This window comes from Biomphalaria glabrata, chromosome 7 (genome assembly GCF_947242115.1).
Source record: "Biomphalaria glabrata chromosome 7, xgBioGlab47.1, whole genome shotgun sequence".
NCBI lineage: Eukaryota > Metazoa > Mollusca > Gastropoda > Planorbidae > Biomphalaria > Biomphalaria glabrata.
The window spans coordinates 5,471,018-5,493,650 of NC_074717.1; the positions used below are offsets into that span (position 1 = coordinate 5,471,018).

At 37.6% G+C, this 22,633-nt stretch overlaps 1 protein-coding gene across 2 annotated transcripts in view; it reads left to right on the forward strand.

Annotated features, from left to right (window-relative positions):
- LOC106057724 (sodium- and chloride-dependent glycine transporter 1-like) overlaps positions 1–21,343 on the forward strand; it is a 42,148-nt gene extending 20,805 nt beyond the window's left edge. The window contains exons 6-13 of one of the 2 annotated variants that reach the window (XR_008779092.1): positions 4,179–4,301; positions 5,598–5,722; positions 7,152–7,264; positions 9,666–9,797; positions 13,270–13,373; positions 16,800–16,900; positions 18,968–19,135; positions 20,302–20,439. Coding sequence is in view for 1 of the 2 variants with exons in the window: in XM_056036949.1 (XP_055892924.1) it covers positions 4,179–4,301; positions 5,598–5,722; positions 7,152–7,264; positions 9,666–9,797; positions 13,270–13,369; positions 16,800–16,900; positions 18,968–19,135; positions 20,302–20,439 (1,000 nt within the window). In the remaining variant the exon portion in view is untranslated. Of the gene's footprint in view, positions 1–4,178; positions 4,302–5,597; positions 5,723–7,151; positions 7,265–9,665; positions 9,798–13,269; positions 13,374–16,799; positions 16,901–18,967; positions 19,136–20,301 lie in introns of both variants that reach the window. The other variant, XM_056036949.1, reaches the window with a different exon arrangement.
- Positions 21,344–22,633: the final 1,290 nt, after the last annotated feature.

A 22,633-nucleotide genomic window follows, 5' to 3' on the forward strand; every position in this document is an offset into this window, starting at 1 on the left:
ACGTGACCAGTTTTAGTGTATGTTACTAAATAAATAAAGATATTGGAATTCTGATCACAAATAAATCCTAAATAGTTCATAGTTCATGGTTGTACTTGGAGTTATTTTTAAAGTCAACGTCTTTGGTTACTGTCCAAGCCAAGCGTTCAGCGCCACACTCAAGAGTTGGACAACACGAAACTATTTTCAAGTTCATGTAGAGCAGTGATGCCCAAAATACGGCCCGCGAGCCAGATCCGGCCCGCAACGTGGTTCCATCAGGCCCGCCGAACTGTTGGCACAAAATGTAGAAAATCTTCTCCATCCAAAAATAAAATAAAAATAAAAATTGAAATATGCATCTTTACCTAACTCATTTTTCTCTCATTGATTAGTACCATGACCTTTAACATGTGTACGTTTATGAAATGGGAGAGCCGAAGAAACTACAAGTGGACTCGGAATTTAGAATCTACCGGGGAAAGTGAACGGATCTTTAATTTTGTGTGGAACATGATAATAATACAGCATATTTGTTTTGTAAAGAAAGTGTAGCTGTTGTTTTTTTTAAACAACATATAAACAGCATTATAAAACAAATATGGCGCCATTCTTGCTTTGAGCTGTGAATAAAGATGGTTAAATAGTGGGGATTGGAGGATCGATGGGAATATTCACCAGAAAGAGACCAGAAAATGAGTCGGTGGTAAAGGTAGCTGCAATAATATTCACATTAAAAGTAGAGACGTGAAGCTATTTTCCAACCCTTATTAACAAAGATAAACTTCAAATATCCCATTAATTAAGTACATAAGCCACAGGTTTCTAATATAATTGTTTCAGGTCGACTTCACTTTTTTTGGTACATTTTCGGTCATGTGGCCCGCGACACGAGTGTCGGAAATTAAAATGGCCCGTATGTCGAATTAGGTTGGGCATCACTGATGTAGAGTATTGCAACCTGTGGTCGTCTGGTTGCATGGCTGAAGCTTATGTTCAAATCACTCCAGGGACCATCGAAGCAGACTGATGTTTAAGCATAATAAATACAAGTAAACAAAGCATGATCACACTGTTCAGGTGATATTGTACTAATTAAAATGAAATCCAATGCGTGCCTAAAAGTATTCATATCAAAGCGCTATATATTTAGTTTTTTAAAGTTATAGGATAGCTGTCATAATTTTGTTTATTTTGCAATTCAATAATGTATCGTGTAAGTAAAGACTTGTGTGCTCGCTATTGGGTTTGTGTGTCTGAGCTGTGCCTAATGTGTTACGCTACACTTCACATTTAATACCTGATAAACATAGCTATTATACACAGACTTGAGTCTGATTTCAGCAGACAAAATAACATTTATTTACTGGAAATAATACTAGGTAAAATACTGTATTGTCATCAAGCGTCCAGCCACAAACCGCTGGTTAAATATGAAATGGCATGATATCCTTCATAGTAGTTGTATAAACACACTGAGTATAATCCAGTATAACAAAGTACAGTTACATCCGCATCACAGCGGGTAGAAAATACTAAGTCCACTGGAATAGGTGTACACACATTTAGAATACTAAGTCACATCCGCATCACAGCGGGTACTGAATTGTAATTCTTATACATGTGTACTGCCCCGAGTACAGAAAAACAGCGAACTTAGATTGAGTGAAGTAATTCTCACCTCCTCTTTCTGCTCAGAGTTTTTTTTTATGCTGTCACCTCCTTGACCCAAATGTACAGATAACTCTCTCTATAGCCTCCTTCAGTCACGAAGCGACTATGGATCTTCTCATGGAAATGAGATGAATGCCTGGGCATTAGCTGTGGTCGGAACGATGTCGCCCACACATCAGTCCCCCCCCCCCCCCTCTCCACGCAGCTGATGTGTCCAAAGGAACGGCAGTGTCGATACAGTTTGGGGTCATCGGCGTCGCAGGTTCTGCCAGACGCGGGCACGTTGCCCTGCCTCATCGTGGCGCCCGCGTGGAAACGGCCATTAGAGGAAGTGGCTAGGCTAAATGGGTAGCAACACAAGACTCCCGTGGGGATGCCCACGGGTAGACGAGAGTCCACTCATTGCACGGGCGGGGTTGTAAAAAAGTCCCCACAAACTTGTCACCAATCCATGCGCTGTTCCTCAAAGGGACCGTTACATAAATGGCGGGTCCCGCACAGTTAGCTTGGTACATTGAAGGAAAATGGCAGAAGATCCCGGTGTATCCTCGGCCTTCGGCGTGTATCTAGCCCACGTGTTGGGGGTCAAACGCATCGGTCAACAGCAATGCTTTATATAGGCATTGTCTAGGGTCTCTCCCAAACAGAACTGTGTGTTCACACAGGTTTTTTTTTTTTTTTACTGTTTGGCGTCCAAGCAGGTTTTTTTTTCAAACTTAGGGCTCGAAGAGCCTTCGGCTCAGCTCTTAGACATTAACATTGGTTCTGCCAGAGTGTAGCACTGGGTGCTGCAAACTGCCTTAGGGCCGCCAGCTCCTGATTTTTCCTCAGGGTTGACTCCCGAAGCCTTTCCCATGATTGGGTAAAGCTGCAAGGCAACAGAAGTTTGAATTCAGAGTTTTCATTCTCCTAGGTGGGTAGCCAGCCATGGCTAACGAGACCCATTCTGCCCGAAGCTTACTGGTTAAGGCGCCAGTTACTCGCCTTTGCCCTTTCTCCTGTTAGTGAGAACAGTTCCGCCGGACTCAATATCTGAGCCAAACGTGAAGGCCAGGAGTTGAACTGGTTGTCAGAGGCTATTTGAGACGCATGCCAATAGGAAGCATTTTATAGGTAGTGGAGTGCTTACGTACAAATAGCACTCAATGTCAAATGAGGCTGTGACATATAGATGCGAAACTCTATAATTTAATAATATGCATTTCGAAATAGACACTAATGAGAAATAAAATAAAATATTGCCAGTATTTTCAACTACACAGAAGTCTCTCTTATTCATGGGAGACTCAATCCTGAATCCGTCTCGACCGAACAGGCCTTGAACAAATTAATAGCACCCAATGGTAATACAGAGAATATCAATGATAATGGTGATCGTTTGATTTCTTTCTGCACACCAAACAGACTGTCTTATCTTATCTTATATAATACAGACGTTACTTCAAAAAAGAAAGTAAGAAAACATTAAGAAACTGGAACAAACACAAAATAGAGCAGTGAGATTCATAACAAACGAATATTCACATTTGACTAGAGTAACACCATTAGTAAAATCACTAACTTTAGAAAGCCTTCAGGACAGAAGACTCAAAAGTAAAGTAGCAATTATACATAAAATACTGAACCATAATCTTCAAATACAAAAACAAAATTTAATAAAATACTCTGAAAGACACAAGCATAAACAAGTCCACAAGAAAACATGGCGGTTACTAAACTGAGAAACGCCCAACGATTATATTTGCACCTCCAAGCGATGAAGAGCATCACTATAGCGCGTGCAGATCCACAGAAGAGCGGATAATTAGATCACTACCTTGCCAATGGCAAATGCAAAATCCGGTGGAAACGCCAAACCAAAATTATGTATTAGAGTTGGCTAACCTAAACGAGTCACACGCCTACGATACTTTAGCGTGGACAAGTATAAAGATTGTTCTATTGCCGAACTTTTACAGCTGAAACTGAGGAACCGCCTCGAGGCTTCAGTAGATCTACGGTGACTTTACGGTCCGTCGAAGAAGAGTTGGTCAATTTTAGAGATGTAGCAATTGAATGTGCAGAAGAAGTCATCGGAAGTTGAAGAGGCGCATACAAGGAGAGGTGGATACAATCCAGAACTTGGACATTGATCGAAAAGATGAAAACATAGAAGAGACCAGAAAAGTGCAAGACAAGATCGTTGAGAAGCAGAACTAAGGGGCAAAGAGACATAGGCAGCTGTGAACAAGAACACCAGAAGGACTTTCTATCGCATGGCTCTACATAAATGTTCTTTTCAAGCGAAAGTTGTACAATGCCAAGTGATAAGTTTAACTTTGCGACATTGAAGTTGAACATTGCCAAGTGGTAAGTTTAACTTTGCGACATTGAAGTTGAACATTGCCAAGTGGTAAGTTTAACTTTGTGACATTGGAGTTCGCTTCTTTAGAACCGACTGAACGACTTGGCAAGGATTGTAGGAGGATGTTTAAAAGATGGATTTGCATCTTTAATAAATCACTGAGTTACTTTTTTTTCGACAGTAAACTTTTACTGACCAGCACATGGATAGAAGCCAGCATCCAGGTATTCTACTCTTTAGGCCCGGCCTATGGAGGCTTGATCACGATGGCCAGTTATAATAAGTTCAACAATAACTGCCTGAGGTAAGGCTGGGTCTTATTTTAGTTATTTGAGATAAGGCTGGGTTTTATTTGAGGTAAGGCTAGGTTTTAACTGACTCATTTGAGGAGAGGCTATGTTTTAAGTGAGTCGTTTTGGGGAGAGGCTAGGTTTTAACTGAGTAATTTGAAGAGAGGCTAGGTTTTAACTGAGTCGTTGGGGGCGAGGCTAGGTTTAATTGAGTTGTTTTGGGAGAGGCTATGTTTACCTGAGTCGTTTGAGATAAGGCTAGGTTTAACTGAGTTGTTTGAGATAAGTCTAGGTTTAACTGAGTTGTTGAAATTTCCATGTCCACATACAGTTATCTAAATGCATGTATATATATATAAATCTATAATATCTATATAATTAGCCAGTATCCCTATTTAAGCTTCTCAAATCGTAAAATCACAAGCCCGAATATTATTTTCTCAAACGGTTTTTTGGTGGCCGAGTATTTAAGAACTAGGCTTTTGAACTGAGTGGTTTAGAGTTCAAATCCTTATGAAGACTGGAACTAATAGGATGTCCGAGCTCTAAAGGGTACCTGACATACTTAGAGAAAGTAAATGGTGGTAGGTCGTTGTGCTGGTCACATTACACTCAGTCATTGAAACAAATGTGCTGGATAAGATCTTCTGGATAGACCGCAAGATATGAAAGGTGTGCTGGATAAGATCTTCTGTATAGACCGCAAGATATGAAAGGTGTGCTGGATAAGATCTTCTGTATAGACCGCAAGATATGAAAGGAATATATCTTTTTTTTAACCTTACCCATGTTCTCACAACTCATTGAGTCACCAGCCTATGTTGACCTTTACCTTTACCTATCCTTGGACATTTGGGGCACCATGCAAGATTTGTCGACCGTTTTTCTCCATTCCTCTTTGTCTTTGCCTTAATTATAATCTTCAATGGCAGGCTCTATGTAAATAAATTATTCCTATTATTATAATTGGAGGCGCGGTGGCTTAGCGGCTTGGCTACCGAACCAGGGTCCGGGGTTCGAATCCTGGTGAAGACTGGGATTTTTAACTTCAGGATATTCGCTCGCCTCTGAGTCCACCCATCTCTATTGGGTACCTAACGTTAGTTGGGGAAAAGTAAAGGCGGTTGGTCGTTGTGCTGGAAACATGACACTCTCGTTAACCGTATGCCACAGAATCAGATCATCATCTTCCCTATACACCACAAGGTCTGAAAGGGAAACTGTACTTTTTTACTTTTTTATTATTATAATTAATATATTGTTTCGTTCCAGTCTTGAATCTTTATTTTTAAAATACTTGTGTGCCCCAGAGACTCTGTGATACTTTGTTTCGTCTGTGAAGGGACCAGTGTGTTCGCCGGATTCACAATTTTCTCCATACTTGGTCACATGGCCTACAATCTAAACACCACAGTCTCAAGTTTCGCACAGTCAGGTGAGAGAGACATGGAACATTTTAGAAAAACAAACAAACAAACATGGAAAATAAAAAAAAATAAAAACTTACATAAAGGAAACAATTGCAAATGTTTAGCCTCCTATCTGAATACCGTAACGTCTTCCCTTTTCTCTATCAACCAAAATTGATTTTATCTATCACCATTTATCTTATCTTCTTCTTTTCTTATATAATACAGACGTTATTTAAAAAAAGAAGATGATTACGTCCTACGCGTCATGCATTTAGTCATGCATATTAACCAATGACTTAAATTCTGCCAAGTCACTGGTTTCCCTGGCTAGCTCAGGCAACCCATTCCATGCTCTAATAGCACTAGGGAAGAAGGAGCATTTGTACAAATTTGTCCTAGCATATGGGACAAGGAATGTACCTTTATCTTTGTGCAATTAAGTAATTAATGGTCTAAATTTTTAAAATTGATTCATGATTTGAAAGAGACAAAAAATAATTGTGCAAAGTTTCAACTTGACCCGAGAGTAGGAAGTGGGAGAAATGACATGTGCAAAATTTGTATCAGACAGACAGACAGACAGACAGACTGAGTGAGTTGGTATAAGCTTTGTAAAACTAATATAGCTGTGTATCTAAAATAGTTTTTTTTTTTCAACCATAAAATTTTGGATACAGGAAGATTTCTTGAAAATTACAAATCTCGTAAAATCCGCGTTTAAAAAAATTCATGTCTGAATACTGTATTGCTATTTTCAGAAATGTTCTTATTTTTTATTATTCCAATTATATAGTTCGTCCATCGTGGTTCGATGATGACCACTTTTGTAATCCAGGGGGCTGAGGGCTTTGCACTGGGGTTTGGTGCCTCCTATTCCAATTAGTTTCGTAAAAAAAAGGTTGATTATTTAATGTAAAAGTAAAAAAGTAAAGTTCCCATGTGGTCTATAGGGCAGATGACGTAAAGGTCATCTGATTCTGTGGCCTACGGTTAACGAGGGTGTCACGTGTCCAGCACAACGGCCAACCGCCTTTACTTTTCCACAACTAATGTCAGGTACCCATTAGAGCTGGGTGGACTCAGAGGCGCCCAGTCTTCTCCAGGATTCGAACCGGGGACCCTCGCTTCGGAAGCCAAGCGCCTTGTCGCTCAGCCAAAGCGCCTCTATTATTTAATATACCAGCCGATTATTTGGACTAAATCTTTATGTGTGTTAATCATTTTGTGGCACGGAAGATGTTCCTGAAGAAGACGTGTCCCAACGTCTTGTGATTAACCGGAATTAGCATAATCTGTGCTTTGAAACATGGCCATGAAACAGTTTGTTCTTGTTTCTATGACTCGTTTAAAAGAAGTTTCACATCGGCCTGTTCATCTGTAGATGTGTTTTTTTTCCACACAAAATTTGATATAAAATTAGAATACGTTTTAAAGAATCTTATTTCTTCCTAGGTCCGGGACTGGCCTTTGTTGTCTACCCTGAAGCTATTTCTTATCTCCCCTTACCACAGTTATGGGCCGTGCTCTTCTTCCTGATGTGCTTGACTATCTGTATAGACTCTCAAGTAAGTGGATGCAAAAACACAATCTAATGAAATACCCAGAAAAACCCAAAGTGGCACTTTTTTTTTTCGGATGCAAGGACAAATTCGTACTACAGCGTCTTTTTCCGTAGTGCAATTGAAGCATAAAATGGGTTGCCTGAATCAGCCAGGAAAACCAACGACTTAGCAGAGTTTAATTCATGGATTAACATGCTTGACTGGGTAAAAACATGCATACGCGTAAGACGTAATTATCTTCTATTATAAAGGAACGTCTATAATTTATAAGATAAGATATCTTAGCAACGGTTGAGTGGCTCGGGTACTTAAAGAGCATCATGTTAAGATTTGCCCAAAAAAGCCTATCTCATTCAAACACGTTATCTTATCTTATCTTATCTTATTAGTTTTAAATGAATTTAGCTAGCATATGTCAATGAGAATAGTGATTCTTCTTCTTCTTCTTGAAACTGTCAGGTAGAGTTGAGCCTTCGGCTCTTGGAACTCTATGACAGCAAAAGTGAACAAGAGCTCCCTCTCACCGGCCTGAATGAGAACAGTGTACACTGTTCTGTCTGGCGGGTGGGTCAGACTCACGGCAAGACCCCCGCCATTTTCCTTTTCTATACCAGGCTAACCGTGCGGGACTCGCCATTTATGTAACGGCCCCTTGAGGAACAGCGCCTGGATTGTGACAAGGCTGTGGGAGCTTTTTTACAACTCTGCGCAGTGCAATGAGGATGTTCTCGCACCCCCTTAGGCACCCCCACGGGAGTCTTGTTTTGCTGCCCTTTAGCCTAATCGTTTCCTCCTACGATCGTTTCCAGCCGGGCGCCACTATGAGGCAGGGTAGCATGCTCGGGCGAATAGTGATAAATGGATAGATAGTAATGGTTAATCCAACATGGAATTAAAAATGATATGGTAAAAAGCACCTACCAGCATAGACTTTGTTACCGAGACCGTCTTGTCATTCTTGTCAGCGACATGATCAAACCCATTAGCAGGATAAAACCAATATGTTGATAGAAAGACCACAGTAAACGCCGAATGTAGATCTTACTTAGACTTAGGGCCTCCCGCGCCGTTCGGCGCATTGGGCGGCAAGCTGTCTGCATAAAGAGTCAAGCTTGCCGTTTCTGTAGCAATAGTGGTTTTACAGGGTGGGGTCGCTAGCCCCACGCCAAACCCTCCTCCTTTCTCACCAGTGCTTGGGACCGGCAGATGGCGGAGTTGAATGTAGATCAAACGAGGGATTAAGAATGGTATATCCCAGATATTTCATTTGTGTTTTACAAAACTTATATCAACCCACTCTGTGTGTATGTATATCGCTGTCTGTCTTTCTGTCTGTCTGGTACAATTTGTGTACATGTTGTTTCTCCAGCACCCAATCTCAATAGTTTCTTGTGCCTGACAAAACAAGAATTAATTTAAATGATTAACCAATTAGTTAATTTAGGCTACTATTGGTAATTAATTATTTTTTTTTTGGTATCGAACAAGGGAAAGAAAATGCAAGTTGAATTAGTCCCCTTTATGTAGGGAATTAGGTCTTCGCTTAAAAATGTGAAACTAACAATAGATAGCTATGAAACCTTCCATTTTATAAACCGTTTGCTGGGACAGTGGTTAGTGTGTTGGTCTGAGGAAGTTTTAGCCCTCTAGTTTGAATTCAAGTCGTAGAACGTTATTTTTAAATATTGCATTTATATAGCGATCTCGGTAACGTTCACCAGATATCCCCCTTGCTTCTCTTCCATATCCGGTTCAGACAAGTGATAGGGTCATAGCGCTCTGGGAAAGATGAAAGCATTAAATAAGCACGATAAAAAAACAACTGGTCATTTTTTTTTTCTAATCGCACAGATCTATTATTGTTGGTCAAGATGTATAAGACATTTAATTGCGTGACTGGTCCATGCAACACAACTACCACTTTTACCAATTATCATCATTACTGAGACATCGCATAATTATTTATTGACATAGACAAGACATGAATCAATAAAAAAGTAGCCAAATAGACAATTAATTACTTAGAATTAATTATTTTGTTCAATAGCCACAATGGAAAACTAATACTTCAGTATTCACAGATATGGCTATATTTATTGGGTTTAGTCCCATTAAATAATTGGTGACGCTATTTTTCCTTCACGCATTCTCCGATCAAGTTGATACTTGAAACATTTATTGTATCTAACAGAACATGAACCAAGTTTTTAAAAATACCACTTAGTCAATTAATTATGGGTAATTAATTATTTCTTTGGTTTCGAATAAGGGAAATAACTTGAAAAATATTGATAATTATAGTTTTAAGGACTGAGTTCTTGCCCTTTAGATAACTTTGTATATTAAAAAAAAGATTTTTTAAAAAATTTTGTTTGTTTATTTTTTTTCTTGCTTTTATTTGAAGTTCACACTTGCTGAGACAGTGCTGACCACACTTCAAGATGTCTGGCCGAAGTTTGTCACAAAGTGGAGCATCGCAATCAAATGTCTGTACGGCGTCTTGATCTTCTTGGCTGCCCTACCTTTTGCTTCCAGGGTCAGTTCAATTTAAGCAGTTGTTTCCCTTGGATTGTTCTCTAGCCGTTGGTGTTTTTAACTCTTTATCTCCGTAATTCTTTTTCTACGTTCTGACAGAATTGTTCATTTTTTACATGTGTACAATCTACCCTGTTATGTTTATACTTCGTAACATTTTTTGTTTTTAATCAGAAAACGTTACTTTTTGGTATAGAATTATTGAAGAATGAATGCTCTTTTTAAATAACACAAATTATGCTTTCTAAAACCAATATTTAATTTAATGGGGTCATATCAACGATGGTAGCGTTGATTAGGAGAGAAAGAGTGAAGTTTCTTTCTCCATGTCTGTCTCGATGTCTGACGTACAAGTTTGTCCAGTTTGAGGCATTGGTTCAATCTTCTTACGGTCCGTGTACCAATTAGAGTAGGCTTCTTTTTGCATTGAAGGGCTTGCCCTATTTCAGCATTGGACCTCCTGCTGGATTTAGTCCAGCACCGTCATCGCCGGAACGGAGCCCTCGCCGCATGTCAAATTATCTCTATGTTTATAGTGTGCCGGCAAACAATTTCATTTTATGGTGCCAAAAGGGCAAATTTTTTTTATCGTATTGGAGATTTTCAGATGTCAATGTCAAGGACGGTAAATAAGACGTCACTGCTGCCAACTAAATAGAAAACGAAATATGAGTTAAAAGTTTCATAATATCGCATGGCATAGAAGTTGATCTTCATGTCAACTCTTCTTTATTGACAGTGGCGTGGCTAGGAATTCGCCATTATTTGGGGATCCAGGGGGCTTGACCTCCTTGGGGGGTCCCTGCAATTTGCGTAATATTTAATATGTAATGTAAAAAAAAACTCCACTCATTTTGGGGCCCCCTCATTGGGGGCTTGGGGGGATTTGCACATTCTCCCCCCCCCCTCCCTCCAATAAATTTTAAGCCATAAATTGAACGCATACTTCATTTATCACAATACGTTTTTTTTTTCTCTAACAAACGCAAGAGCTTAGCAGTTTGGGCTCTGGAGTTCTAATTAGTCCACAAATTTTGTCATCCACTTTTTTAAAAAACACATATCTTATTAGCACTTCCTTTTTTTTTTGTACACCAGATACACCAATAATAATCTAAATATTTTTTTCCCTCCATTAATGAAAATCTCTAATACCTTTCAAATTACATAACTAACTAAAACGTCCTATGTTTTGTATACTGTATTGTCCATATAGCTAGCTATAACTAACTAAAACGTCCTATGTTTTGTATACTGTATTGTCCATATAGCTAGCTATAACTAACTAAAACGTCCTATGTTTTGTATACTGTATTGTCCATATAGCTAGCTATAACTAACTAAAACGTCCTATGTTTTGTATACTGTATTGTCCACATAGCTAGCTATAACTAACTAAAACGTCCTATGTTTTGTATACTGTATTGTCCACATAGCTAGCTATAACTAACTATAACGTCCTATGTTTTGTATACTGTATTGTCCACATAGCTAGCTATAACTAACTAAAACGTCCTATGTTTTGTATACTGTATTGTCCACATAGCTAGCTATAACTAACTAAAACGTCCTATGTTTTGTATACTGTATTGTCCACATAGCTAGCTATAACTAACTAAAACGTCCTATGTTTTGTATACTGTATTGTCCACATAGCTAGCTATAACTAACTAAAACGTCCTATGTTTTGTATACTGTATTGTCCATATAGCTAGCTATAACTAACTAAAACGTCCTATGTTTTGTATACTGTATTGTCCACATAGCTAGCTATAACTAACTAAAACGTCCTATGTTTTGTATACTGTATTGTCCACATAGCTAGCTATAACTAACTAAAACGTCCTATGTTTTGTATACTGTATTGTCCACATAGCTAGCTATAACTAACTAAAACGTCCTATGTTTTGTATACTGTATTGTCCATATAGCTAGCTATAACTAACTAAAACGTCCTATGTTTTGTATACTGTATTGTCCACATAGCTAGCTATAACTAACTAAAACGTCCTATGTTTTGTATACTGTATTGTCCACATAGCTAGCTATAACTAACTAAAACGTCCTATGTTTTGTATACTGTATTGTCCACATAGCTAGCTATAACTAACTAAAACGTCCTATGTTTTGTATACTGTATTGTCCACATAGCTAGCTATAACTAACTAAAACGTCCTATGTTTTGTATACTGTATTGTCCACATAGCTAGCTATAACTAACTAAAACGTCCTATGTTTTGTATACTGTATTGTCCACATAGCTAGCTATAACTAACTAAAACGTCCTATGTTTTGTATACTGTATTGTCCACATAGCTAGCTATAACTAACTAAAACGTCCTATGTTTTGTTATATACCGTATTGTCCATATAGCTAGCTATAACTAACTAAAACGTCCTATGTTTTGTATACCGTATTCTCCATAGAGCTAGCCATAACTAACTAAAACGTCCTATGTTTTGTATACCGTATTGTCCACATAGCTAGCTATAACTAACTAAAACGTCCTATGTTTTGTATACCGTATTCTCCATAGAGCTAGCCATAACTAACTAAAACGTCCTATGTTTTGTATACCGTATTGTCCACATAGCTAGCTATAACTAACTAAAACGTCCTATGTTTTGTATACCGTATTCTCCATAGAGCTAGCTATAACTAACTAAAACGTCCTATGTTTTGTATACCGTATTCTCCATAGAGCTAGCTATAACTAACTAAAACGTCCTATGTTTGGTATACTGTATTCTCCATAGAGCTAGCTATAACTAACTAAAACGTCCTACGTTTTATATACTGTATTCTCCATAAAAATCTGCAGTGACAACGACATTGTGATGTTACAAAAGGTTTCTTTACTTGAATAAATAAGACTTTATTTAGGTAACGTTTTGTAATCAGTTCTCCATAAGTCGCAGTTGTTCTTATTAGAAAGATGATAACCACTTTTTGTTGGTCCAAACTCTAACTCGGGAGGAGGGTGGCAAGACTCGAACCTCAGACAATCATAATTCTTCTTCTTCTTCGTTCTCATTGTTATGTGGGAGAGTTCAGATGACTAGGCCAATATATGAGATGAACTGCGCAGTGGTTTCCTAATAAGAGAGCTCTCCATATAGTTTTCTTTCTATTGGGGTGTTTTGAGGCCAATGTCTTATACAGGCCTCTTGGTAAAGAGAGCAGTTTTGGAGGACGTGGTCGGCATTCTCTGGTGACACTCCACATGGGCAGATTTCACTGGTTCTAATTTTGAGCTTCCGGTACATATGTTATCTCATTCTGTTGTGTCCGGTCCTGAGTCGAAAGATTAGACGTTGGTCTTGTCGGGATAGCTTATAGTAAGCGTCATCATTCAGTCATAATGAGGACAATGTCTGAATGACAATCCATCCAACCACGGTTTTTCCTTTTGTATTTCTTCTGAGAATTCCGACTTTTAATAATTCTTTTTTTTTTGTTTGTTTTACTTTAGGCTGGGATGTACTTATTTCAACTGATGGACTGGTACTTCGCGGCTTTCTCTGTACTGATGAATGCTATCCTGGAATGTATTATCATTGGTTGGATTTACGGCAAGTAAAAGATCTATTTGTTTTCTCTTGTTATAGACAGTGTTACGTTTCTCTCTCTCTCTCCTAAACAGCACTCTCTGTAACCACTGCTCAACACAACACAACACTCTCTGTAACCACTGCTCAACACAACACAACACTCTCTGTAACCACTGCTCAACACAACACAACACAACACATCCAACTCAAGAACTTGACAACATGATTTCCAAAATAATCGGGTACTTTAATGAGTAAATAACTAAATAGCAGCCAAAGCGACACAATTGGCAGCACAATAAACTGACTACAGTGTACATCACCGTACTGCCGTACTAAACTCTACTGTCTCTCATCCTGGACTCGGATTGACTTCATGACCAACAGTTCCGGTCTCCACGCTGTCCTGTAGTGAACTGCTTTATATACTCTTGTCTCAGGTTCACGAAAGCTTTCGATCATTAGACCATAACAAGGGTCATAGTTGATTGCACTAGTACTTTCCCTTTTCCATTGACAAAGCAGAATATGTTTAAGCTGCCTCTTAGAAAATTGCAGATTAAAAAACAAACAAACAAATAAACAAACAACAATTTAAGTAAGGGGCGGACTGGATGTCTAAATCGGCCCAGGCATCTCTCTAAATTGTATATAATATGATGGGCCTCCAATTATAGGTCTATCTGTTTCTCAAAATCATTATGTTATTTTTTTTAATGTACCAATAACTGTATGTATGCTCTATATCTTTATAAGAAATATAGACCTTATATTGCTTTTTAATCGCTATGTTTGTAGGCCTCAAAAGGATGAAGCCTACTAATAGTACTGTCTACGGATGTAGGCTATTATATTATTTTTGAAAATGTGTTAGACTAAATTAGTATTACACAGCAGTCTGTAGAAGATGTTTTAACATGACGCTCATATAGCCCCTTATACATGAAAATATTATAAAACCTTTAAAAATTTAATGCGTGCCATAGTGGCATTCATAAGATCCTTTAGGCCCATTTGAGTACCGCCCACCGGGCATTTGCCCAAATGCCCATATAGCCAGTCCGCCCCTGATCTAAGTCTTATGGTGTTGTTCGAAAATTGATTTCAACTACAATTAAAATTATTAAGCATTTGTCTGTGACACAAAAAGACATTTTTTTTTTTGCTTAGTGATGAAATATTCTTTGAAAATTGTGTGGTTATGTAGCTTATTACAACATATATGGGGCACCATCTGTGGTTAGACGCTACAAAGACCTTATTAATAATTTAGAATAAAGAAAATACATATCTATCCACTATTCATTTGTGAGTTGTGATATTTAGCCCACAATTTCTTTCCTATTTGCATCTAATTCTAAAAGTACTAGTCAAACCAGGAGCAGTTCTTTCATGGATTTCTTCATTCATAATAAAACGAACATATGCCAATTATAATTCGTCTTTTTCCAGGCAAGGTTATAGTCTAGATGTTCTTAAATGTGATCCACTATCGTAGACCCCGTTTACATTTCATATACTCATTTTTTCACTCTCGTAGACCCCCTGGAGGTCGTCGTAGACCTCTGCGGTCTATATTGTCCACTTTGGGAATCACTGGTCTAGATTTATTTACATAGGACGCAGCGCGGGGGCGCCTATCACACAATGGTTCCGCCTCTGACGCACAGTTCTGTTGCTTCTCTGCTTTCACGCTGGGGCGGAAGTCGTTGATACACCAAAGCTTTAACTCTTTCTCTCCGTAATTATTTACCACATTCTGGTGGAATCAACGCTGGTATCGTCAGTTAGGAGAGAAAGAGTTAAGCCTATCTTTGGGGGGGGGGGGGGATGCATTGTTGAAGGTGGTGTGTAGCACCGAGTCGTGGCACTGTATAGTTTATCTGTATATGCAAGTAACAGTGATGCACAACGTAATTCGACCCGCGGGCCATTTTAACTTTCGACACGCGTGTGGCGGGCCGCATCAGCGTAAAGGTACACAATAATGAAATCAAAATTTCACCTGAAACTATTTGAAACTATTGGATCTAGTACGCAGCTGCTACTTTACGCGTCTAAAATGGCTTCATTTCTGTACTATTTTAAGCAACATTGTAGCTACTTTTACCACCAACTTATTTTCTTGTCTCTCTTTTTGGTAAATATTCCCTTCGACCCTCAAATCTCTAGGCATAGTTTGACCAATCTTTTATACGCGGCTCAAATGCCATTGTATATGTTGTTGTTTTTGAAACAGCCAGACTTTCTTTACAAACAAAATATGTTGGCTTATTATCATGTTCCACAAAAAAGATCCATTCACTTTTCCGGGTAGATTCTACATTCAGAGTTCCATTTCATAAACTCACAATCGCACTCTCGTTAAACGTCATGGTACCAATTCATCAGAGAAAAAGTGTGGGCCCTAACGAAGATAGAGATACATTTTCAACTTTTTTCTCCTTTTTGTGCCGACGTTTCGGCGGGCCAGATGGAACCAAGTCGCGGGCCGGTTCTGGCCCGCGGGCCGTACTTTGGGCATCACTGTGCTAGTAGATAATTAATGGTTAGGGAGTGACGGAAATGGCGCAGAATAGGTCACTATTCAATGATCTAATGATTACTATCACTTAACGCCTATAGAATTCACTATAACTGGTATATAAAGTTTAAGTATGGAAACGTGCATTCTCCAGTTTTAGGAAACCTCAGAATTTGCGCTATTCAATTTTAGCTTTATCATCTTAGGAATCCTTGGGCCTTAGGTCTCTTTTATTGACGCTCTTGCCTCTTTTGTGGGCTTTTTTAAAATTTTTATTTTTAAGTTCTCATAATTCACAAGTATTAAATCATAAACAATTGAAAAGTAATTACCCTATACTTATCTTATCTAATATAATACAGACGTTACTTCAAAAAAGAAGATTATTACGTCATGCATATTAACCAATGACTTAAATTCTGCCAAGTCACTGGTTTTCCTGGCTAGCTCAGGCAACCCATTCCATCCTCTAATAGCACTAAGGTAGAAGGAGTATTTGTACAAATTTGTCCTAGCATATGGGACAAGGAATGTGCCTTTATCTTTGTGTCTTTCTGAGTATTTTATTAAATCTTGTTTTTTTGTATTTGAAGATTATGGCTCAGTGTTTTATGTATAATTGCTACTTTACTTTTGAGTCTTCTGTCCTGATTACTTAAAAAAATATTATAGTAGTAATAAACTATGTTTAATACACATAAGAACAGACTCAATCTGTTCCATTTAACTATGAGTCATTCACCGTTCAATAATTAATGTGACAAAATTTGATTTATATACACTTCTATTTTGACATAGGTCTTTCTTTGCATAAATTTGCTACGTTTAGAGAATGAAGAATAAGTAAAGCTAATCAAAGAATAATTTTGTTCAAGTCCTAGACCTGTGTGTCATAGTTGTTCTTAAAAATAAATCTTTACTCACCAGGAGCTGGGAAGTTTCTAGACGACTTACATTTTATGTGTGGCAAGAGACCACCATACATTTTTGTGATTTTGTGGAGAGTAGTCGTTCCTGTGTTGCTAATGGTAAAGTATTGAGTTGTCGTTCTTGTATTTCAAATGCAAAAATACGGAGCTGTCGTTACAAGACTAAAATTAGAATTTTTAACTCTAATGTCAAGGCTGTCCTACTGTATGGTTCTGAGACATGGAGAACAACTGAAGCGACAACAAAAAAAAAAGTACAGATCTTCACAAACAGATGCCTGAGAAATATCCTAAAAATACATTGGTACAACAAAGTAGAAAACACCAAACTGTGGGAGATGAGTGGGCAGAAAAATATAGAGGTGCAGATCTTAGAGCGGAAGTGGAGATGGATTGGTCAAACCCTTAGAAAAGATGCAAACAGAGCTAGACAGGTCTTAGAGTGGAACCCCCAGGGCACAAGACGTAGAGGAAGACCAAAAAGAACGTGGAGACGCAGTGTCCTAGATGAAGCCGAGAGGACAGGAAAGAGCTGGGAAGTCATTAAAAAACTAGCAATAGACCGTGGAGAGTGGCGTGTTTTTACTGAGGTCCTATGTTCCACGAGGAACATGTTTTTACTGAGGCCCTATGTTCCATGAGGAACGTGTTTTTACTGAGGTCCTATGTTCCACGGGAACTCAAAATAAAAATGATGATGATAATGAAAAAAAAAAGTTTTTTTTTTGTTTTGCAAGTTTCGGATTTTTGTACAGAAGTGTAAACAATAGGAACTCCTGCGTAGGAAACCAAGCCCCCCCCCTTTTCCCCTGCAAAAGGACATGATTTTGATTGTTATAAATTAAATCTGACAACAAACAAGATAGAATGACATACTTTAAATAATAATTTTTAAAAAAAGTTATCTGATGGGAAGAACTTCACATCTACAGCAATATATCTCAATAGTGTAAGATTTGTTTCCCTTTTTTCCCTTTATCAAACAAAAAATTTATTATAACTAATTCATTTATTGGGAAGCGCGGTGGCTGAGCGGTAAATAGATGACATTTACATCATCTGCCTTACAGACCGCAAGGTCTGGAAGGAGCATGCACTTTACTTAATTCCTTTATTAATTTAACTTTTTTTTCTTCATGCTTTGTTGGGAGAAATAAATAATTGTGCAAAGTTTCCACTTGATCAGAGAATGCGAATCGGGAGAAATAAAGTGTTCAAACGTTGTACCAGACAGACAGACTGACAGTCTGAGTGAATCAAATTCCTCTCTTTGCGTCTGCTAAGCACCTTGCACAATTTTTTACTCTATGTTCACAATATTACTGATAAAGAGCACTAATGTACCATGATATGGGATGAAAATGTACTAGTGGAGTGTGTATAGGCAGCGCAGACTTTATCACGCCATATATATAGGTTTCGGGTACAAACAAAAACAGACATATTACATGCATTAAATTGTTTTTCAATTAATTGTATAAACAATATTTTTTTTATATTATAGACTCTCATAATGCTAATCTTTTTAACGTAAAATTTCATATTTGCATAATTAAATAATCTATATATATATATATTGCTCCTCCTTCGTTGTCGAGGATGAGCCCATTTCACATTTCCTATAGACTCGAAGATGACTGTAAAGTCCAATCCTCGCTTTAAGAAGCCGGCAGCATACGTGGCATGGTGTGGGTTTGGTCAGTTGCAGATAGGCCTGCTTCTCCTCTCAGCTTTGTGTTGGTTCTGCGCTCTTTCGCCCTGGCCACTCTTCTTGCTTCAAATCTTGAGACTCCAATACTCACAGCTTCACGCCATGAGAAGCGATCGAGCTAGTGCCTCCCAGCCGTGAATGTCGATATCGCATTCCTTGAAGGAGCTCTTGAGAGTGACTTTGTAGCGCTTGTATTGGCCTCCCTGGGAGCGCTTTCCTGCACATAATAGCATGTTTGGCTAATTACAAATTTTTAATTAGAGTTTTCTCCCACATAAAACATTTGACAGAGTTACTTCCTCTTGAGATCAGTGGTTCTCAGCTACTTTGAGACTATCCCTAGATTTTATATCGCTACTGGCCTTTAGTAAAAAAATAAAGCTGAAGTATTTAAGGAATCGAACCAAAGAGATTTCCTTAGAAGATAGAGCGCTAACTTATTAATCTCTTCACAGATTATTTTGATCATCACATTACTGACCTACCAGCCCCCTGTCTATGAAGGCTATGTCTACGGTAGTGGGGCGGAGATGTTTGGATGGTTCATCGCTTGTCTCCCTTTTCTACCCATTCCCTTCTACGCTGGCTTCATGCTGATTACCACCAAAGGGACGCCTCTGCAGGTTATAGCTTTAGAATGTTTTTTTTTTTTTGTATAATACACTTCATTCTAGCATATTTGTTGATTCTTTTGTGACATACCGAATATACAACAAGTATCTGAGCTGCTTTTAGAGGCTTAGCAAAATCCAACTCAGCCTACACAGCCAAACCTCCCCTCTCCTTTCCTCGTGGTTATAGAATGTATGCAGGGTCGGTCTTAAGCCATTTTCAACCTAGGCAGCCGCAGTGGGTGCAACACTCTAATTGGCCCCGCGCTAATTCTTAGTGTAAATTATTACATTTAATAGGTATATCGTATAACAGGTTTCCCGCGGCTTCCTGAGTTCCCAGGAGCTCCTAGAAATCTCCTGCAATTATTAAAATTTAATGAAAACTCATAAATATCTCTTGAAAAATAGACAAAATTGTCATTCCTACTCGATTCTCGACAATACTCTGCCTACATGAATACTTCCGGAGTTTATGGTGGTTTATTGTGTCGATGTCTCAAATACTTCCCTCTACTATCAACACTATTCACTTCCGAGAACGTCCACATGACCCTCCTCTAGTTTACAATCCGGGTCAACGTCTCTCTATATCCCTGCTATTTAGAGGTTGCATCCACAGCAACGTACTGGAGTGTAAAACTATCGCATCTGCTACCTCACAAACTGTTCTTATTCCCCGGATATCCCCGACTCCAACAGATTCAAATTTACCTTTTACCTTTACGCGCAGACAATTCCCTGGTAGATTAGCCTTTGCCATGACAATGAATAAAGCACAAGGCCAAACGTTCAAAAAGATATGCCTGTATCTTCCAAAACCTGTTTTCAGTCATGGACAATTGTATGTTGCTCTCTCCAAAGTTTCCTTCTTTTTAACTGTCTTCACCCATCACTAAATAGAGGCGTATGCTACGTCGTGGGTCGACAAGTTTCATATAATTTACTACCAGACCTTTACATTATCTGCCATATAGATCGCAAGGTCTGAAAAAGGGGGGGGGGGGCTTTACTTTACTTTTATATAATGAGATAAATAATTAAAATCTAACATCTTAACAGAAACATTTACCAAACAGAAAGAATACGTTTATACACAATTAACAAAAACGTTTAATGTTGTATTGTCACGTGATTCTCTTTTCTCATTCTTGTAGTTTTTTTTTTTCTTTTTTCAGAGACTGAAAATTTCCTGTACACCCACTTCAGACTGGCGCCCTCAGGGCGAGGAATTGAATACAAAGTATCAGACATGGACGAAATACAGAGCGCCCTGCACTCTACGACTGCCGAAAATAGGGTTTGAACGACGCTAGAACAAGATATTACGACTTTCCAAAGTTGTTTAAATTTACTTCAGAGTATCGAATATTTGACTCTGATCAAATTTTACATTCTTAGCGCTTGTCGTTCGCAGTACATTTATTCTTTTTTTTTCATATCTAGATCTCCGTATATTTTAAAACTTAACTTATACATAATCACATCCGTCCAAACAAATATAAGAAAAATAAACAGATACCCCCCCCCCCCAACCCTCAAAGAAAACAACAATCGTTATATCATTATATATTGAAAACAACTTTTGGGGAAATGATCAAGAACCTAAAAACAAATTAAAACCCAGAATCGTGCTGGAAATTGTTGGGCTGGTTATACTGTTTTGGTTAAACTGTTTTGGTTGTACTGTTTTGGTTATACTTCTTTGGTTATACTGTTTTGGTTATACTGTTTCGGTTATACTGTTTGGGGTCTGAATAGAGCTTTGACCAAACGTAAAGACCCACATAGTAATACTGATCGAATGTATTTAAAGTTGTAAACCATCTTTGGATCTCTACTAGATAGAATGAATAACAATTAAGAAATTCCAGCTGTTTAATTTTTTTTCAGTTCCAATTTTGTAGCTTTCATTGTCAACTTTAATTCTAATGTATAAACTTGAAATGTACTCAAACATGTTTTAATGTCCAGAAATGTTGGATGTTGTTTTAAATTTTTTCTTCAAGAATGAAACTTGAGATTTCCCATTTAAATACAGTACAGGACTAATTGCCTATTTGTTTTAAATGAATGATTAAAATCAAAACATTGTAATAAATGAAATCAATTCAAATTTATTTCTAGTGAAATAATTTTTGTTTTATAAAAGAAATATGTACACCTATTTTTTAAGTTTTACAATTTTGATGAAATTTCCTAATGACGATGACTTGTATTTGAGAGATTTTTATATTGGCAAATATTTTATAAATATTTGTTATTATTTCAAATAAAAATTATATTGAAATACTACAAGATTTTTTTTTTTTTTGCAGTAACTAAATGGGGGAAATGCCGCTGTTAGTTTTGTATGTCCGTCCGACCGTCCCATTTAGAACTTGGAAATAAAGGTATGAGCAACAGAAAAAAATAAGTTATCTTTAGAAGTTGAAGAAAAAAAACAACAAGCAATATTTAAAAAAAAACTTAAAAAAAATAAAGCTTATAGGCTTATATTAAGTGTATCAATTAGTTTGGATCAGTCATGTAATTAAATTTGTAATAAGTCTCAGACGACAATCTATAATGGGACAAATTTAGCGCATGCCACCACTTCAGTCAAGTACTCTTTCTTTCCCTTGTTTGAGATACCAAACAAAGTAATTTATTACCAATAGTTAATTTACTAATTGGTTATTTTTTAGCGGCCCCCAAAAGGGGAAAAGATGCTATTGGTTTTGTGTGGTTTGTCCGTCCGTCCGTCCGTTCACCCCATTTAGATCTCGTAAACTAGAAAAGATAGTGAAAATCCGACATCATGATATTTTAGACCATTGAAAGTTCTGATGCATCGGCTACTTTTTTCTTTATTGAAAGCGAAAAATTTAATTTTTAAAATCAACTCTGACCATTTTTACAACTACAAAACTATTAATAGTAACAAACACTTGGGGCTATTTTGTAAGGTACATAGCATTTAACCATACTTTTAGCACACTTATGCAAACTGTTTTAGATTTTTTGTCAAAAAATACTTTTTTTTTTGCAAACGTATTGCTAAGTAAAATAAGTTCTGTCAAAATAATTATTACATTAACAAAAAAGTGTTTACATTTTTTTAAAGAGAAAAAAAAATCTATTTAATATGCTTATAAGTAGAGCATAATTTAGAACAACAATCAATATGTACATTTTCATATTACCGCGTGAACTGAATGATACCCAACCACAATTAGAAATAAAAATTATCTAACGGAATTTTTTAAAATCTTAAAACTTTTAATAAGAGATTGACTCTTTACAAACCAATTAGATCAGTGATGCCCAAAATACGGCCCGTGGGCCACATCCGGCCCGCGACGTTGCTCCATCCGGCCCGCCGAAACGTTGGCTAAAAGTGTAGAAAATCCCCTCTCGTAAAAAAAGAGTATTTTTCTCTACGTTAGGGTAAATGGATTGGTACCGATAATACTATTTTGTTTTACACAGATAGAGTGGCTCTTTTAAAGGACGTGAACAGCTGTATGA